At 39.2% G+C, this 16,981-nt stretch overlaps 1 protein-coding gene and 2 long non-coding RNA genes across 3 annotated transcripts in view; 1 reads left to right on the forward strand and 2 right to left on the reverse strand.

The window, feature by feature from the left end:
- LOC311439410 overlaps positions 1-16,981 on the forward strand; it is a 28,254-nt gene that overhangs the window by 735 nt on the left and 10,538 nt on the right. Inside the window, exons 2-3 of the long non-coding RNA XR_014694709.1 lie at positions 371-436; positions 16,327-16,445. This is a non-coding gene — a long non-coding RNA (uncharacterized lncRNA). The remainder of the gene's footprint in view (positions 1-370; positions 437-16,326; positions 16,446-16,981) is intronic.
- LOC311439411 lies at positions 266-8,444 on the reverse strand. Its single transcript, XR_014694710.1, has 2 exons — positions 8,118-8,444; positions 266-910 (listed from the first exon to the last, which is right to left on the reverse strand). It is a non-coding gene; the product is annotated as an uncharacterized lncRNA (long non-coding RNA).
- Positions 15,272-16,981, reverse strand: part of DNAJC12 (DnaJ heat shock protein family (Hsp40) member C12) — a 36,345-nt gene continuing 34,635 nt past the window's right edge. The window contains exons 6-7 of the mRNA XM_084525041.1: positions 15,602-16,417; positions 15,272-15,516 (exon numbers count right to left, since the gene is read on the reverse strand). Coding sequence (XP_084381167.1) covers positions 16,323-16,417 — 95 coding nt within the window. The 3' untranslated portion in view covers positions 15,272-15,516; positions 15,602-16,322. The remainder of the gene's footprint in view (positions 15,517-15,601; positions 16,418-16,981) is intronic.

The raw sequence follows: 16,981 nt of genomic DNA on the forward strand, positions 1-16,981 counted from the left end.
AGGTTGAGCATCCCGGCTGATTCAGGGTTTCACACTTCACATGGACCTGGATTTTGTTCCAACCGAAGCAAAATCAAAAAGGTTTAACTTGTGAATGGCTGAATCTAGCCCCTGCATGGCATCAGGGCATAGACAGAATAATGTGACCAGACCCAGGACCTTAGAGTTATCCCTGGGTCCACCGGTGTATATATATATATATATATAATCATATTTGCTTAAATATCTGGACAATGCTAAGCCAAGAGACAAACAAACAGAAAACTGATTTTTAAAATAACATTCTTTAAGAAAATTTCACACTGCTGTCAATTAAATCACTTAAAGAATAACTCAAGTTTTTTGTTGTTTTTTTTTTTTCCCTTTACAGCACATAAGCCTTTACAGACAGCACATTCCAATATTCTGACAGTCCATTTGCCTTCAACTATTATCTGTAAGTAAATTCAGTAATTAGTCTTTTCTTTCTAGTTTCAGTTGCTTTACTAATTTATTTGCTTTTAATGGAAATACTGAATGGAGTTAATATATTTCACATTTGTACATTGTTATTTAATCAGACTTGTCAGAATTGTAATTGAATCCATAAGCTATAATTTAATACAATCAATATACATTATTACTTTAAAACAGCCTGCTTACAAGGCATTACCCACTAGTACTGAGAAGCCATGTAGTATGAAATTAGCAGTACAGAAGCTTACACAACAAAATTAATCATAACTATGAGCTGTAGAAATGAAATAGCAGTGCCTGCAGTTCATGAAGCCTTTTTTTTTTCATGTCTTCTTGGGATCCACACAACGAGAAGACACAAAGTTCTAGACTTTCATTGCTTGAGATTTAATTCTTCAAACTATCTTCTGGAATTTTCACCAGGAATATTTTTCTTGAGTAGGAAATGTAGGTTCTAAAGATGAAAATAACCAAAAAACAAAAAGAGGTTAAAATACTAATGGAGATCACTAGGTGCTCAGACAATTCAGCAAAAGCACCTTAGCGCTGTATGTCTCCACTTGCAGTGCACCACAGACAGAAATCATCAATAATGGAGACTTCTGAAAAATCAAACTTTTAACCATAAATTCTAATTTTGTATTCCATAGATATCAGCACAAGCAAAATGCTGACAGTACATGTACAGTTAGCAGATCTTCTAATATTGTGTAGTGATGTATATGCAGAAGCTTAGTTTGAAACAAAGAAATTGAGCAGAAAAACCCCTGGTAAACTGACTTTGAAGAATAATCGGAGTTTATATTGTATAATATAAATAATTATAAAATTTTGAATATTGAAAAATTTTGAAAATTGAAATACAATAATAAAAATACAAAATTGAATTTCAAAATTTCAAATTTTGAAAATTGAAATACAATAATAATTGTATTTCAGGTTTAAGCCAAGTGCAGATCAACAGAAATATTTTCTCTTGTGGGGATTGTTGCATAATTGCTCACTATTACTGCATTGAAACTCTTTACTAAAGTAACTGGTAATATGGAGGTTCCACCAAAAATCAGGATATTCCTTTAGATGCACTTACCGGTTTTACCCAATATCATAATGCCTCTGTTTGCGTACTGACAGTAAGGAAAATAGCTGGTAAAACTCAGCAAAATCATAGCTTTTAATTAACTATTAAACAGCTCTCTATATACTATAGAAAAAATATATCAATCTGGAAAAAACATGGTGAAATTACAAATACAAATCTTTTATTCTAACATTTGAATCATACAAAAGACAATAACTTTGAATTAAATCAGAGTCTCCATACTTCCATAAGAATCTGTGCTCAGAATAGGGACGAAAGCCAAGCAATGCAGAATTGGAGCCATAAGCATATTTTATTTTCATATAGATAGTAAATATGTTACTCTGTCTGTATTTACAGCATGGCAGATGCATTGTGAAAGCCAGGTCTAATTAATAGTCACACCATGAGAGCTTTTGGGGCCCATAAAGTAGCATCTTCATATATATAGCATATTCAGTTTATGAAAACATAACCATTTACATGCAACATGAGAGGTATTTCTATATGCACTTATATTGTTTCCATTTCCATAAACACATTTTAAACCTGTATATAAAACAGTAGCAAGAAGAGGCATAGAACATGCTTTTTGTGTAAAACTGTATAAATCTGATAGAAATGCAAAAATACGTTCAGGAAGGTTTTATTTAGTGTTGTCAATGAGACAGGCATATCAGTACTCAGTATTCATATCTGATGTACACCAGAGGAGGCAAAGCCAGAGCAGAACTTTGAGTAACAAAAGGTAGTAAAAATGTCTAGAAACATTACTGTCACTCCAATCAGTAATTAATGTCTTAATCTGAGTAAAGGGAAGGGGTTTTAATCTTCTCTTTACCCAGATAAAGATCCACAATATCCATTAAATAACTTTTTGGTTTAAGATAGCGGGATTCCATTCAACATTTCATGTGTCACTGCATGATTACTAGATCAGATTGTGTCATGTCTTAAGCACATCAGTTGATTAACAATGCTCTTGCATTATATTACACTAGAAACAGCATTTCAGATATTCTCAGCAATAGATCCTGGGGTTATAAATGTGGCATAAGGCAAGCAAATTGCTTCACAAACTGGCAATCTTCTAATGTGAAATTTTAGTATATCTGTGTCAGAAAGTTTTCAACCAAACATAAGGAAAGTGGACAAACATTGATCTTGCCCCAGGAAAGAGAGGGGAGCCACAAAACAAGGAAACACAGTGCTAAATCAGGGAAAGGGTTTCACCTTAAACATCCCCAGAATGAAGCCACTGTTGATTCTGTACCTGAAACAAATCCATTCTTGGTTACGCAGAATGGGAAGTTGTAGCTGTACAGGCATTTCTGAAGTAATTTGTTTTTAAATTTTCCTGATTGTATGGTTTAGGCATTCAGCTTTGTTACTTGATCTACAAAGCTGATAGATGGAACAGGTTTACAGAAGATGAAATAAGTATGCGGCATTATTTTTGTTATTCATTATCTTCAGGAATAAAACATGAAACAAGATTTAGTCTAGTAGTGCTAGCACTATCGGTTGTAATATGCAATTTGCATTGGATTCATTAATTCACTTGCATTCTTCAAAGGAGATGTAAAATTTCCTCTTGAATATTTTAACTTACACATAAGCACTACGTTGCTGTTCCACTAACATTGCTGCAAATATTTCGTAGCAGGCTGAATCTAATTTATTTTATTTTATTTTTTTGCTGCAAACAGCAGAGGCATAACATTAATAGCTTTTAATAGAGAATTGCATTTGGAAAGTCTGGTTTACTAATAGGAATAAATGTTGAAACTATTCAATTTGTAAAGCAGATAGATTGATTAAGTAAAAGGACACAGAGAAAATGAGTGAGAAGGCATGGAATAGGTATTACCAAATGAACATTGCATTTGAGGTCAAAAAAGAAAGAAAAGTTAAACATTTTTACAAAGTTAAAGTGCTTGGGGCTCAACCCTATATTTGTAAAGACAACAGTAATACAGAAATTATTTAATACTAAAGAATACCTTTGGATACTGATTATCAATTACATATTTTTCCTACTTTTTTTTTTTTAAATGAACTGTCCATATTCCTGTGAAAAACTTTGCAGTATTTATGCTCTTTACTTACTGCAGTTAAAGACATGAAAATATGGGCAAACCTATCTTGTTACCCTTATTTTATGTAAGTCCTTAAACATCTTTTTCTCTCTCCATTATCTCTTCCAATGTCCAGTTCTTGCTAGTTTTAGCTGACTGAAGAAATGAGAATTTTAAGATTTTTTGTGAGAAAAACTTACTTTCCAAAATACACTTATCCACTGAGAAATTTTAGATGTTATCCTATGTACTCATGAAATCTTCAGTAAAAGCCCATGAGATATACTAAAGCTTTTTTAGTGTTTACTTCACATTTAGTGCTACCCTGAAGAAAAATTCCAAGTATTAATGGTTTTAGTTTAGCATGCATTCCCAAAACAAGTATTTTAAAATTGCATTTCCAGTTCATGATAACATTCTTAATAACACAATCCTTCCTGAAAGCTGTAATATTTTTCCTATTTAAAAACAGATGCCATAGGTTCAAAAAATCTAAAATTATAGAACAGTATATTTATAAAGCAGTGTTAACTGCATGGGTTCTGACAGTGAGCTGAATAATTCGCAGTATCATTGTATGCAAATTAACTGTATGCATAAAATTACTGTTACTTTTCGTTGATAACATATGAAATGCTTTCATTAAGCCATTAGTCTCAAACCGAGGCATTTTCAGGGCCCCTCAGTTGATACTAGAATGTATTTTTCAGGAATTGCTCATACCATTCTAAAATAGATGAACTGAATCACTCGCCAAGGGCAAGGATCTCCCTCTCTCTAATGTCTACAAAATGACCCAAGGAGCCGGCTATGGCATCCAGAAGTCAAGTGCCTACTTGAATGCTAAGGAAGCTCAATCCCACTCGCTCAGTTTTCTTTTGACCTCTCTCTTCTTACGCTGCATAAACCTCTTGAAGATAGATATTTTGGACTTCAAGATCTTTAACTTCAAGATCTTTAAAATAAGATCATGTACAATAGGTAATGTGCTTTATTATTTAAGCACCCACATCTGGGGAAACTCGCCAGCATTTGGCAAGCTACCTGTTTATTTGTTTAAGAATTTGTTTCAGGATTTAACCTCCAGGTATAACCCTGAAGTATTCGTGATTTTTTTAGATATTAAGTTTTACTATCTCAAAGTACCTAGGATTTAACATGCAATGGTATTTTTAATTGAGGCTTTGTTTAGAATAGTTTATTGATTTGTTTTGTAGCAAGATCTTCTCTCTTGGCAATAATTGTGGCTTTGTAGCAAAGTGCTAGAATTCAAGTAGCACCCTGAAAATACTGTTCTTCCCTGATACATTTTTGACCATTGTTCATCTACACACATTACATGTATATAGAGGTGCTTAAGCCTGCTCCTTCTGCCTGTAGTACCTGCAGCAAATCTTATCTGTTGTGTTACTTGCAGTTTGCAGAAAGAACACTGGGGGTCACTCTAGCTCAAGCGACAACTGGAGAGGATGTTTTTCAAGGTTAAATTGTATATAGTTGGTTAAATACAACACTGTGTGTGGCATTTACACCAGTCAGCCAACTCTTGTGACTATGTTTTCCTGAGATCACACTTTTAACTCAAGTCCTGGATTCACATGAATCCAAACCACTTACAACAGGCATTTAAAGAAAAAATAAAATTCTTATTTTGTCCTGCTAGGAAGTAGAGGCTCCTAAATTCAAAATATAAAAGTTATACATTACAAATTGTCAGCCACAAAGGACACTGAATATATTTCCAAGTTTCAGTGTCTTAGAATACCACAAGTATGTTTGAGATGTCTGAGTCACCATTCCTTGTAGCCTGGCAAAAGCCTCTAGGACTGGAACGGTTAGACTATAGTGTTTTCACCTTTCAAGGAAGGCTTGCATAAGCGAGTGAGTCACTTACATAAGCAACTTGAGTCATACGTCACTCGAGTGAGGCTGCAGTCAACTGCTCTTGAAGCTGTAGGTTCAAACCCTCAAACCTGAGTGGTCTTGGATATACATTGGCTTATGTCTATGTAGCTGTCAGCCATGCAGGGGTTTCCAGGTGGACTGTTTGTAAGCAGTCTTTATGTCACCACACAAAATTTAACTATACAGTTCCCCCAAGGATATGGTCTTGCCATTTATAAGTTTAGAGTGGTAACCTTGTTTTTGGTATCAAATAAGTTTGGTTTAAGGACGCAGCTTGGATTTGCTGCTAGTAGATAGTGGGGGCATTTACATCAAACCCTAAGTCTGAGTTTGGCTCTGCAGACATACTAAGTTAATCTCTATAGCCAGCCCACTCCTTCTTATAAGACATATAATTGTCTTTCCAACATAACTTTCAGTAGATTTAAAACATACATCTTGACAAGGAGATCAAATAGAAACTCCAAAAATACGGTTGCATAATTTAATATCAGTGCCAGTTTACCTAGTTGCTGAGATGCAAGAATTGTGCTGTTGCAGTTTGTTGCAGTTATTAAACCAGAGGTAAAACAGTGTGAGAGTTGTGGCAATGTGATCATGTGCATATTGCAGACATTAATGATACCATTCACATTAATTTTGCTTCTGTCAAACCCACATGAAATATTAATAATATTAATATTAACATACCGAGTTTTGATTCTCTTGAACATTTTCCTTATGCAGCTCAAAAATCTCTCTGTGGTAGGTAATAACTTCCTTTTTTTTTTAAGCTTACAAAAGAGTAATTCTAGAACATAGTAGCTATCAAGAATTCTTAACTGAAGACATGAATTCTAACATTTCAGTCAAGAAAAGGATTAAGAAAAACTCTTCTTCAATAAAATACAGGAAAAAAAAATCTAGAATTCTCCAAAGCTAGTGTAATAAGTACTCCTTTGTACAAAGTAGTTCTTTGGTAGAATTAAATTCAAGAACAGTTTCTGCAGTCTAAAACCAATACTATTTTAATTTAGACTTTGAGAATGTTGACTCCTATCAGTACAATGGATTTTTTTCGTTTTCCTTCAATGGGAATAACAAAAACCATCTGTAAAAGCAGGGTAGGACAATTTTATATTTCATTTAGATAAGAGAATTTTTCCTCTTGTCGTCTTTAAACACTGGGTAAAATTAAAAATACAGTGCATTTTAAAGTCTTGTATTCTGATTTCTGGGTAAAATAAAGTAATACTTCTGTACAACTAACATACAAGACTCAGGTGGCCACCTGCTCTCATCAGCTATCTATTGCACAGATCTCTTAAGTCATTCAATAACCTTAAGTTGCTGAGGCTTTCATTCATGACCAGAATAGAACCAACTAATTTATGTCCCAGTCATTGCCCTTCACTCATTCTAGAAACATGCTGTTCAGAAGATCAAGATCTTGTGTAATCCTCAAGGGTTTGTAAATATCCATCAGTTCAGTCACAGCTTCAAATGGCCTGCTGAATGACTGAAAATCTCAGCACTAAACATCACACATGTGCTGAGTCTAAATCAAGTAGCTAATTTACTGTAATTAAAGGGGGGGCTACAGGAAAGCTGGGGAGAAACTGTTTATCAGGGAGTATTGTAATAGGACAAGGGGTAACAATTTTGATCTAAAAGAGGGGAGATCTAGATTAGACATAAGGAAGAATTTCTTCACACAGAGTGTGGTGAGGCACTGGCACAGGCTGCCCAGAGAACCTGTGGATGCACCACCCCTGGGGGTGTTCAAGGCCAGGTTGGATGGAGCTTTGGGCAGCCTGGGCTGGTGGGAGGGGGCCCTGCCCACAGCAGTAATCTACTTTCTGTAAAGAAAGTAAAACTGCAGCAAGTCTACGAATAAAGAAGAAAACAGCTTTGTTCCTTGTCCTCAAAAAGCAAGGAAATAAAATTTGTACTAAAAGCACCAACAAGACTTTGTTGGCATTTTCACCTGACAAATATTAGTTTCTCCACCAACATGATCCCTGACTGTCCACTTCTGTGTATTTCCTTTACTAAGTTCCCCTTGGCTATACGAGGCCCTGCTGAAGACACCACTTTGCCTCACCCTGCTCTTCATCTGTTTGGTATTTGCTGAGCAATTGTTTACATAAGAATTTGGCATAATCATGTTTTGCACCTTCCTGTCTATGTAACCAGGTACAAGTTACGGGCTTATGAAGAGATTATTTTATCAGGCGTAATGCAGCCTGTGGGGGGCCTTACTCTAACATACAAAACAACACAGATGTCAGGAAAATATCACATTAACCAACTAGCAATTTAAACAAAGAATATTATGGTGCTGAACTAATGAGTCGGATAGGGGGATACAATGCAGGATAACAACCATTTCATATGTTCATGTTTTTAAAATATTCCTCATCGTCTAGAGCATTAAATAGCACAAGCAGAAATTCAGGATGAAGCTTGGGACCTTCTTTCCAACTAGATCCACAACAACACAAAGGGACGTGGGAGAGAATGAAGAAACACGCAGATACTACCAGTGGCATTGAACCTTCTACAGTTACATGCAGAAAAACAAACAACCCCTACCACGTAATACCACATTCCCGTACCAGACCAGCCTTCTACTGCCTGCTCTCAGGGGCGGTCAGAGGTCTGTTAGCACTACAGGCCAGCACCCAGCTGCAGAACAACCCGCTTCTGTGACCACCCCTTCCAGTTTCCCATGGGAGCCAATGCCCACCTCTCTGCTGGCTGTCACGATGGGACTGAGCAGCACCCCGGTACCTGACAGCGGCCCAAACCCAGCCGAACTCATTGCTAACACCGGGTGTGTAAGACAAGCCCTATGGCTTTTTAACCATACTAACTTAAAACGCTCAAGAGAGCTGAGTAAGCGTTGCAGAAGTAAACAAGACGAGTGCTTTATGTGACGTTACAGCCCCACCTCTGCCTCCTAACGCCCCTCTCTCCTTTCCCCAGCTCAGGCTGAAGAGGAGCCCTAAAACTAGCTCGCCGAGCCTGCCTTCAGCTCTTAGTAAGCCCCCCGCAGCGCCCCGGGTGCCGGTGCCAGCCGGGCACGGGGCCGCGTCCCTGCGCCTGGCTGGCGGTTGGCGGCACTGCGGGCGCCCCCTGCCCGCCGCCGCTTCGCCCCCTTGTCCCCGCCCGCCCCTTCGCGGTTGGCCCCGCCGGCCGCGGCGGAGGCGGGACGCAGAGCGGCGGCGGCTGCCATTGGCTGCCAGCAGCGCCGGGGGCGGGGAGGGCCGCGCGGGGAGGCTGCGTAAGGAGCTGTGCAGAGCCTATCGCTACCAGCAGCAGCGATGGCCGAGTGGTTAAGGCGTTGGACTTGAAATCCAATGGGGTCTCCCCGCGCAGGTTCGAACCCTGCTCGCTGCGGCCCGGTGGGGGTTACTTTTTGCAGTTCAGGCCGTGCCGCTTTTGCTCCTTAAGTCTTCTTACGGGGCTGAAAGTCAGTCTGCAGCAAGTAGAGGCGTTCTCTAGTATTTATTCTCTTGCAGTTCAATAGGTAGTGCTTCCACACTGCTCCTCTGGTTTTGTCAAAAAAGTAGTACCAAAGCAGCAGCAGGGCCCAGTGCAAGTTTTCAGCATTTCATGTACAGCACGTGTGAAAAACAACACTTGACAGAGGTGAAAGAAGAGTTCACTGGGGTGAGTGCTCTCCCTGCAGCTCACCACCCTGGTCCTCTATAGCCAAAAGAAACACTGCCAAAGTACAAAGCTCAGGATTAGTCCTGTACGTTACACCGTGTGTTGATCTGCCCACATAAATATTCTCCTCCCCCGTGTCCTATAGCTGATGCAAAATACATAAACTCTTGCCTGCAGCAGACTACACTATACTGACTGTACTTCCTCCACCACACGTTCCATGAATGAAGCTGAGCTGATTACTCCTAGATCTCCATCAAGGATTTACAGCTTTCTGCTCACGTGCATCTGTAGTTTTCAAAGTGAGTGTAAGTTTCAAATACCAACTGAAGAAGAAATCCAAAACATAACTTCTTTTCCGTATGGAGGACTTGATTTTTTTTTAATACATCAAGAATGTAAACACTCTGTTGTTGTTGTTTTTAACTTGAAGATCCCACCTACCCTGCTAATCTGGAACAGATGAGAAAAACTCTGTTTTGTGAAATGCAGTTTTGGGTAGCATTCCAAATTAATAAAAAGTTTTGAAAGAGTCAAAATACAAAACACAGCAGGCAGGCTTTGCATTAAGTCCATCTATTTTACTAAAGCACTGAAATTGTTCCCAGTTTTTTACTGACCACTTTAAGTGTTTTGTTTCAAAATGACATGTTTTGTCACTTTAATAGATCCAAACACAAAGCACCACCCAATAAATAGTTATTAAGACGATCTCATTTTCCATGCATCCTTCCACTGGAACCTTGCTAGTGATGGAAATGTCAAATTGTCAAATGACCAACACCAAAAGATAGGGTTATTTTAAATTTTGCATTGAAAAATAAGAAGTCTGTCAGAATCGCAGCACAAATCTCCTTGTCTAACAAAGTATTTACATTTGATGAAATTTTCCTACTTTAAAGTGATTTTCCCTAGAGTTTGCAGTTGAAACAAAAAAGCAGCAGCAAACACCCAAGTTATTTCCTACCCTCCAGCAAGATTTACATGTATAAAAATGTTCCCATCAAGGCACTACTGGGGGGGGAACATATGGTTTTAATTGCAGTTATTTTTTGTATGGGGTTGGTTTTTTTGCTTGGCTGTGTTTTTTTGCCTTTTTGTGTTGTTGTTGTTTGTTTGTAATTACACAAGAAAGTAACGACTGCCAAACAGTCTGCTAAAGCTATATGCACATCAGCAGTACTAGAGTCCTAGTCCACTAGGTCTCTCTCCTAGACTCCTGTCACTTTTGATTTCCATTTTGTAGCAGAGAGCTAGACGTGCTACTGTTCTGGTTTGCTTCCCTTTTTAAACCTCAGCTATAAGCATGAGAAAAAGCAGGGCAGTAATGAATCTGTTTCTAGAGTCCAGGCCCCAAATGGTACGTGTGGGCTCAGCATGATACTACTCCACATATCTATGCAATTTTCTGCCCCAAATCTGGCTCAGCGTACATCTAGCAGAGGGATGCTTAAGATATCCAGGCTCCTTTTTATCATCTATTCGTACTGAAACAATGAGTTTTGTCCTTTGGCAGTGGCAGGTCAAGGATGGACTTGGGGAGGACTCAGGTCGTTTGGAATCAAGGACTACAAGGAGCAGAAAAATACCAAAGGCACCATGGTGCAAGCAGCTGGAACAGTCTGTTACGCCTCTGAATCTTTCTGCTAATGGTCCTGCCCCACTTCCCATAGGTATCATGCACACAATGTTGTTGCATCAGAAAGGGGAAGACCTGGCAATCCTATACCCAGCAGAAACCTGGGGGTACCATGGAAATCAACTGCTACTAAAGAACCAGCTCTAACAGTCCTGAGGGGTAAATCTAGTTTCTGTGGGGACTGCCACCCAAGTCAAGCTCCATCTCCTTAAAAGAGCTGTAGCAAATCACTTGTCTTAGGGTCATTTGATGTCTTCCCAGAGGCAGTTTGAAAAAGAGGCAAGCAAATCTTTTTGTCCAAACCCGAACTGCATTGTAAATCCAGACTGGAAATCTGGACAATGACAGTGAATCTCATAGAGAAGTAGCCCTTCTCCTTTGCTGCCCCACCAAGAGAAAGGAGCAGGAACAAACCTCTGTGAAGATGCTATAGAGAGGGGAAAATAAATTACCTTTCTGCAACATCCATTGCCTGTGACAGGTTCTGATACACACCAGAGACCTAAGACTTGTAAAGCTTCCCATTCTCTATATTGTGCAGCACTGTAATCATTCAGATGCAAGCCTTTCAAAGCGGGGACAAACAGAGCATCTGAAGAGTCTCATCTTCATTAACATGGAAGGAAGAATAGACTAATATAATGAAGGTGGAAGACCAAACATGCAGCACCTACGTCAAGGGGGCAGGCTTGCTGACTCTCATAACCACAGCACAAGCACACACTGAGCTGCAATAAAAATACCCAGCGTAAACTAACTGATAAGTATCACCCCATCTGACAGGGACAGAGGCTGACGACTTACTGAGTTACTTTATCTTTTGCTGTGTAATTTCACCAGCTTTGTAACAGCTTTGCTGCTTACCTTCCCAGCAGTCTTGTATCATTTCAGGATATGAAAGTGTAAGATAGCAATATTCGTGCTCAGGAAATTAAAGCTAGTCAGTATCTGTTTTAATCATCAGGATACTTACTTCTATTATAGAACATATAAACTGCCTTTTTTTTTTCCTGTCTCTCCTAAAGAATTAAACAAGCATTCAGGAAATGACCTTACCTATCATTCAGCATTACTCAGCCTGAGGTTTTAAGTCCTATACTGTTTGTATTCATCATCAACATTTTAATTCTTACATTGCCACTTGAGAAGTGTTACCAAAACAACTGGTAAAAACAAGAACCTTGTGAAGAACTGGAACATTCTCAGTCATATATTCAGCATTTGCACAAAACCAGGAATCACAGCAGGAATTAAGGATATATTAATCTTATATAATACAAGACACACCAAGTCAGACCCCTCAGATACCCACCAGATTCAGAACCCTTTATTATCTACTTAAACAACTCATAGGGAGTGCTGAAGTGGAAAATAGGGTGTTATCCCCCTCCCCTGCAGCTTTTGCAGGTGTCTGCCCTCTTCCCAGCTTGCAGTTCACAGACTCTAATCCTAATGCACTACCTGCAATTACTGTTCTTTTGCAGCTGTCTCCATTTTGCAGAGGAAGATTAGTTCTTTCTTTGGCTGCTAGAAAACCGCATATATCTGGCTATCATAATCACATCTTTTTAAAAGCTTGAGAGCCCCAGCTTACAGCCCCTGTGGCAATTTATATTTAAGCATGTCAAGTATGTTAAGTGCAGAGGCCAAGGCCCCACGTTATTATTAGTAATGTCATATGGGATGTTTACTGGTCTTTTGATGCTACTGGCAACAAGACTTCTAAAACCACTATATATATATATTAAAAACAAGCTGAAAAAAACATATTCTGCTTGGGGAAGGGTGGGTAAAGTCCTGAATCACCTAACACAGAAATTTGCCAGGTGTTTATTGTTTTCCACATTAAGATGAGGGAGAACTGGGGTGCACACTTATTCCAGTTAACTGTTCTTGCTGGCGAGCAGGTCAGGTCACACCAGTACTGTCCCCAGAGCAAAAGAGGCTGCACAGCTTCCTCCTGCTTTCCAGTGCTGCTAGGTTTGCTCTGCTAGGAAACGTTAAATCACCCCCTAGTTGGGAAACACAGAAAATTGGGCCTTTCAAGTTAAAGTGTCTATGCAAGTATAAGAAATGTCTGTATCAGTTACTAGGGCAATTTACTCCTTCACTAGGGCAAATATGAATAAGATTATTGATCTGTAGCAGGTATGTTACAAAATGCAAGTTTTGCTATTGCTTTTTGAGGAGCTAAGAGCCTTCCAAACATCTGCAACAAATACCGAAAGATGATTTACCAAAACAGCCCGGTTTTAATCATGTGTGACATGAAGGTCTGTGCAAAGCCCTAGTGTATGCTCACTTGTCAAGTTAACCACCTGGTTAGGCACTAAATCATCCATCAAAGTACCCCCTTTTACCTTTAGATGCTAGTGAAATGGGGAGGGAAGACTCAGATGTCATCTGATCTGAAGTAATCCATCTGGTTGCACTTCCATCTTTTTGTAAAAGAGAGAAAAATTGTACCCTGTTACTATGTATCTCTCATATGGACTAGTGTTTTCTCCATTCCCAGTACTCAACATTATTTACAGTCCGTCTCTGATAAAGTGGATTGGAAGTCTTGAGCAGGTATAGAGGAAAGCAGCATGTGCACTAAAAGAAAATACGTAATCACATTTGGCAGAAATTACAGAGGATTATTACTTTTGTGCCTTTAATGTTTTCAGGTGCAAAATATGCAAGGGAAAAGCATCTAGAAAGATTCAAAAGATTTTGGATAAGCAAGTTTATGTGTTGTAAAAATAGCTGTCACTCCTGATGCCATCAAAAGTAGGGTCAATGTAGCTGTAACAACAGACCAGCATTACTCCGAGCTTTTATAAATAGATTGGTGCAAACGTAACCAGTATCAGCAAACAACACTGGTAATGCCCCGTAAAGAAAACTGGCACCAAAATAATGATACTAATTAAGCTAATAAGATGTACACATTTGCCTGGCAAATCTGGTGGCCTTCTACAATGGGGTTACAGCATTGATGGGTAGGGGAAGAGCAACTGAAATCATCTATCTGAACTTGTGCAAAGCATTTGACACTGTCCCCCATGACAACCTTGTCTCTAAATTGGAGAGACATGGATTTGACAGATGGACCACTTGGTGGGAAAGGAATTGGTAGGATGGTCACACTCAAAGAATTGTGGTCAATGGTGTAATGTCCAGCTGGAGATCAGTAACGAACGAGTGGTGTTCCTCAGGGGTCAGTATTGGGACCACTGCTGTTTAACATCTTTGTCAATGATGAGAACAGTGGGGTTGAGTGCTCCCTCAGCAAGTTTGCCAACAACACCAAGCTGTGTGATACAGTCGACACGCTGGAGGGAAGGGATGCCATCCAGAGCGACCTGACCAGGCCTGGGAGGTGGGCCCACCTGAACCTCCTGACATTCAACAAGGCCAAGAGCAAGGTCCTGCACCTGGGTAGGGGCAAGTCGAGGCACAAATACAAGCTGAGCAGAGAATGGACTGAGAGCAGACCTGAGGAGAAGGACCTGGGGGCATTGGTGGATGAGAAGCTTGACATGAGCAGTCAAAATGCACTTTGAGCCCAGAAAGCTGTGTCCTGGGCTATATCGAAAGAAGTGTAGACAGCAGGGAAAGGAAGGTCTCCCTTTCTACTCGGCTCTTGGGAGACTCTACCTGAGTGCTGTGTTCATTCTGAGGTCCCCAACAACAGAAGGATGTGGACCTGTTGGAGCGTGTCCAGAGGAGGGCCATGAGGATGATGAGAGGGCTGGAGCACCTCTGCTATGAAGAATGGCTGAGGGAGTTGGGCTTATTCAGATGGGAGACAAGAAGGCTTCAGGGAGACCTTACAGCAGCCTTCCAGTACCCAAAAGGGGCTACAGGAAAGGGAGGGAGGGACTCTGTCAGGGAGTGTAGTGATAGGACAAGGGGGAATTATTTTAAACTAAAAAAGGGTAGATTTAGATTAGACATTAGGAAGAAATTCTTCAGAGGGTGTTAAGGCACTGACACAGGCTGCCCAGAGACGCTGTGGCTGCCCCATCCCTGGGGGTGTTCAAGGCCAGGCTGGATGGGTTTTGGGCAGCCTGGGCTGGTGGGAGGGGGCCCTGCCCAGGGCAGGGGGTTGGGACTGGATGGTCTTCAAGATCCTTTCCAACCCAAAGTGCTCCATGATTCTATGATTCTCTGGGTTGCATGGATAAATACTTGTGTTACAGTTTGTAGCAATACACAGAAGCATGGTAAGTCAGTCAGCACATCATACCACTTCACAGCAAGGCCAAATGTGTCACTCCAGGAGTAGATATTTAATATTGTTTACATGTTGGGAGAAAACTGCAATTTTTTAGGTAAAACTTCCCATGGAGATGCGCAGGATTTATAACCAGACTGCCTTAAGCATTTCCCCACTGATGGGACAAGTGACAAGAAATTCAAGAGATCTCTGCAGTGAGTAGAGGCTTTCACTTCAAAAAACGAAATCAACCCTTTCTGTATGTATGTAGCTTTATTCGTTAGAATTACTGATGGAATTACTTGTGTACACAAAAGTACAATGTACTGACATATTAGCCAGGGTTACAAAAAAGGAAGCAAATGCAAAACAAACAAGTACAACATAGAATTTTAAAAGTTTGTTCAAAATACCAAAAGCTGGACCTGTAAGATTTTAAACACATTAATGGTGACTGGCCTGATATTTCATTACTTAGCATACAAACCCTGATATGGCCCTATATATGAGGCCACAGCAGGGAGGGCAGTTACTACTAAGCCAGGACAACGCTGGCATACATACATGGGCTATCAGAGGTCCACCAGTAAATCGTAACAAGAAAGTTTCTATCTGAAGTGAGGTTCTGGAACTGCCTTCCAAAATGAATACTTGGTGCAGAAAAACTTACTTATTAACAATGCAGGTGATTTTGAAGAGTGCTTGATCCAGCACAGTGACCTTCTGGATAATAAGAAGGTTCTTACTGCATTTAGATTGTAAGCAATTGTCCAACAAGTTATAGTATTGTTATAGTATTGTGCATGCATGAATTACAAATCACTATAGTAAGTACAATGCAATAAAAGAAGATAACCAAAGTACATAGTTTAGAAATAAGCACAGTTTTGTTTGAAGTTCATTTTCATACAGCTTTTGGAAGATCACTTAATAGCATAATATCCTAGAGTCTAGCATGAACTTTTGGTTCTACTGAGAGTATATTTTTACCACAGTGTAGAGAAAAATACTACTTACTACATAACATTTAATAATACAAGAAACAATATATAAGATATTAGATAACTACACAAAATTACTTTATGTTAATACTGAAAAGGGCTTTGCTTATTAAAGCTTGCTTATTAAACAAAACCTCCATCTGTAAAGCTCATAGAATGTGTGTTAACAGATAAGTATTAAGACATCTATTCAAACAATGTTCACATCACAGTGAATGAATACTAAATACAAATAACTTAAAGCTGCTGCAAAAAATACTGAATTGTTGAACAGATGATCTCACGTTCCTGCGTATTTTGCATTTTAGATCTCATAGTTTCTGAATTTCCTCAGAAGCTCTGATGGGGCGTCCCCTGACCAGCGGAAACGTAAGTGCCAGTAATTTGCCTCTGAAAACCCTGAGGAAAATAAAGAAGAGAGAAAAAGGCAAGTAAATTATTATAAACTAGTATAAAACTGAGTTGTTGAAAGAATGAAAAACTACATTTGCTTAATCTAAAGAAGATAGGGTTACAGGATTAATCTCCACATATGTGAAAGGCAGCAGCATAAAGAGAAGATGTATTGGTTCTTCTCACACTCAAGTAGAGTTTTTCAAGCCCAGTGATGGGCTTATGGTGTTTTTCTGGCCCAGTGATGTGTTTTTATCATCTCTGAGCTGTGAATATTAAAATGTGAACTTCCCATATCAGGAAGCTGAAACCTACTACCAGACTTATTGTTAAAGTCTTTTATTCAGGTTGAAATAGCTATGTGGAGTTGTAGTCTGTAATTCTTACCAACCAGCAGACAGAAACTAAAAATATCTCCATTTAAAAGGAGGATCCAATATAATAAAATTTCCTTGGCAAAAACAAACAAAAATTCATTAACAAATTCATTAGCAAGTATGAACATAGATATGCATACTGGCTCTCACAAATAAATGCATTCTAATATTCACATTTATTAACAGTAATTTG

Source organism: Aythya ferina, assembly GCF_964211825.1.
Source record: "Aythya ferina genome assembly, chromosome: 7".
NCBI classification, from domain to species: domain Eukaryota; kingdom Metazoa; phylum Chordata; class Aves; order Anseriformes; family Anatidae; genus Aythya; species Aythya ferina.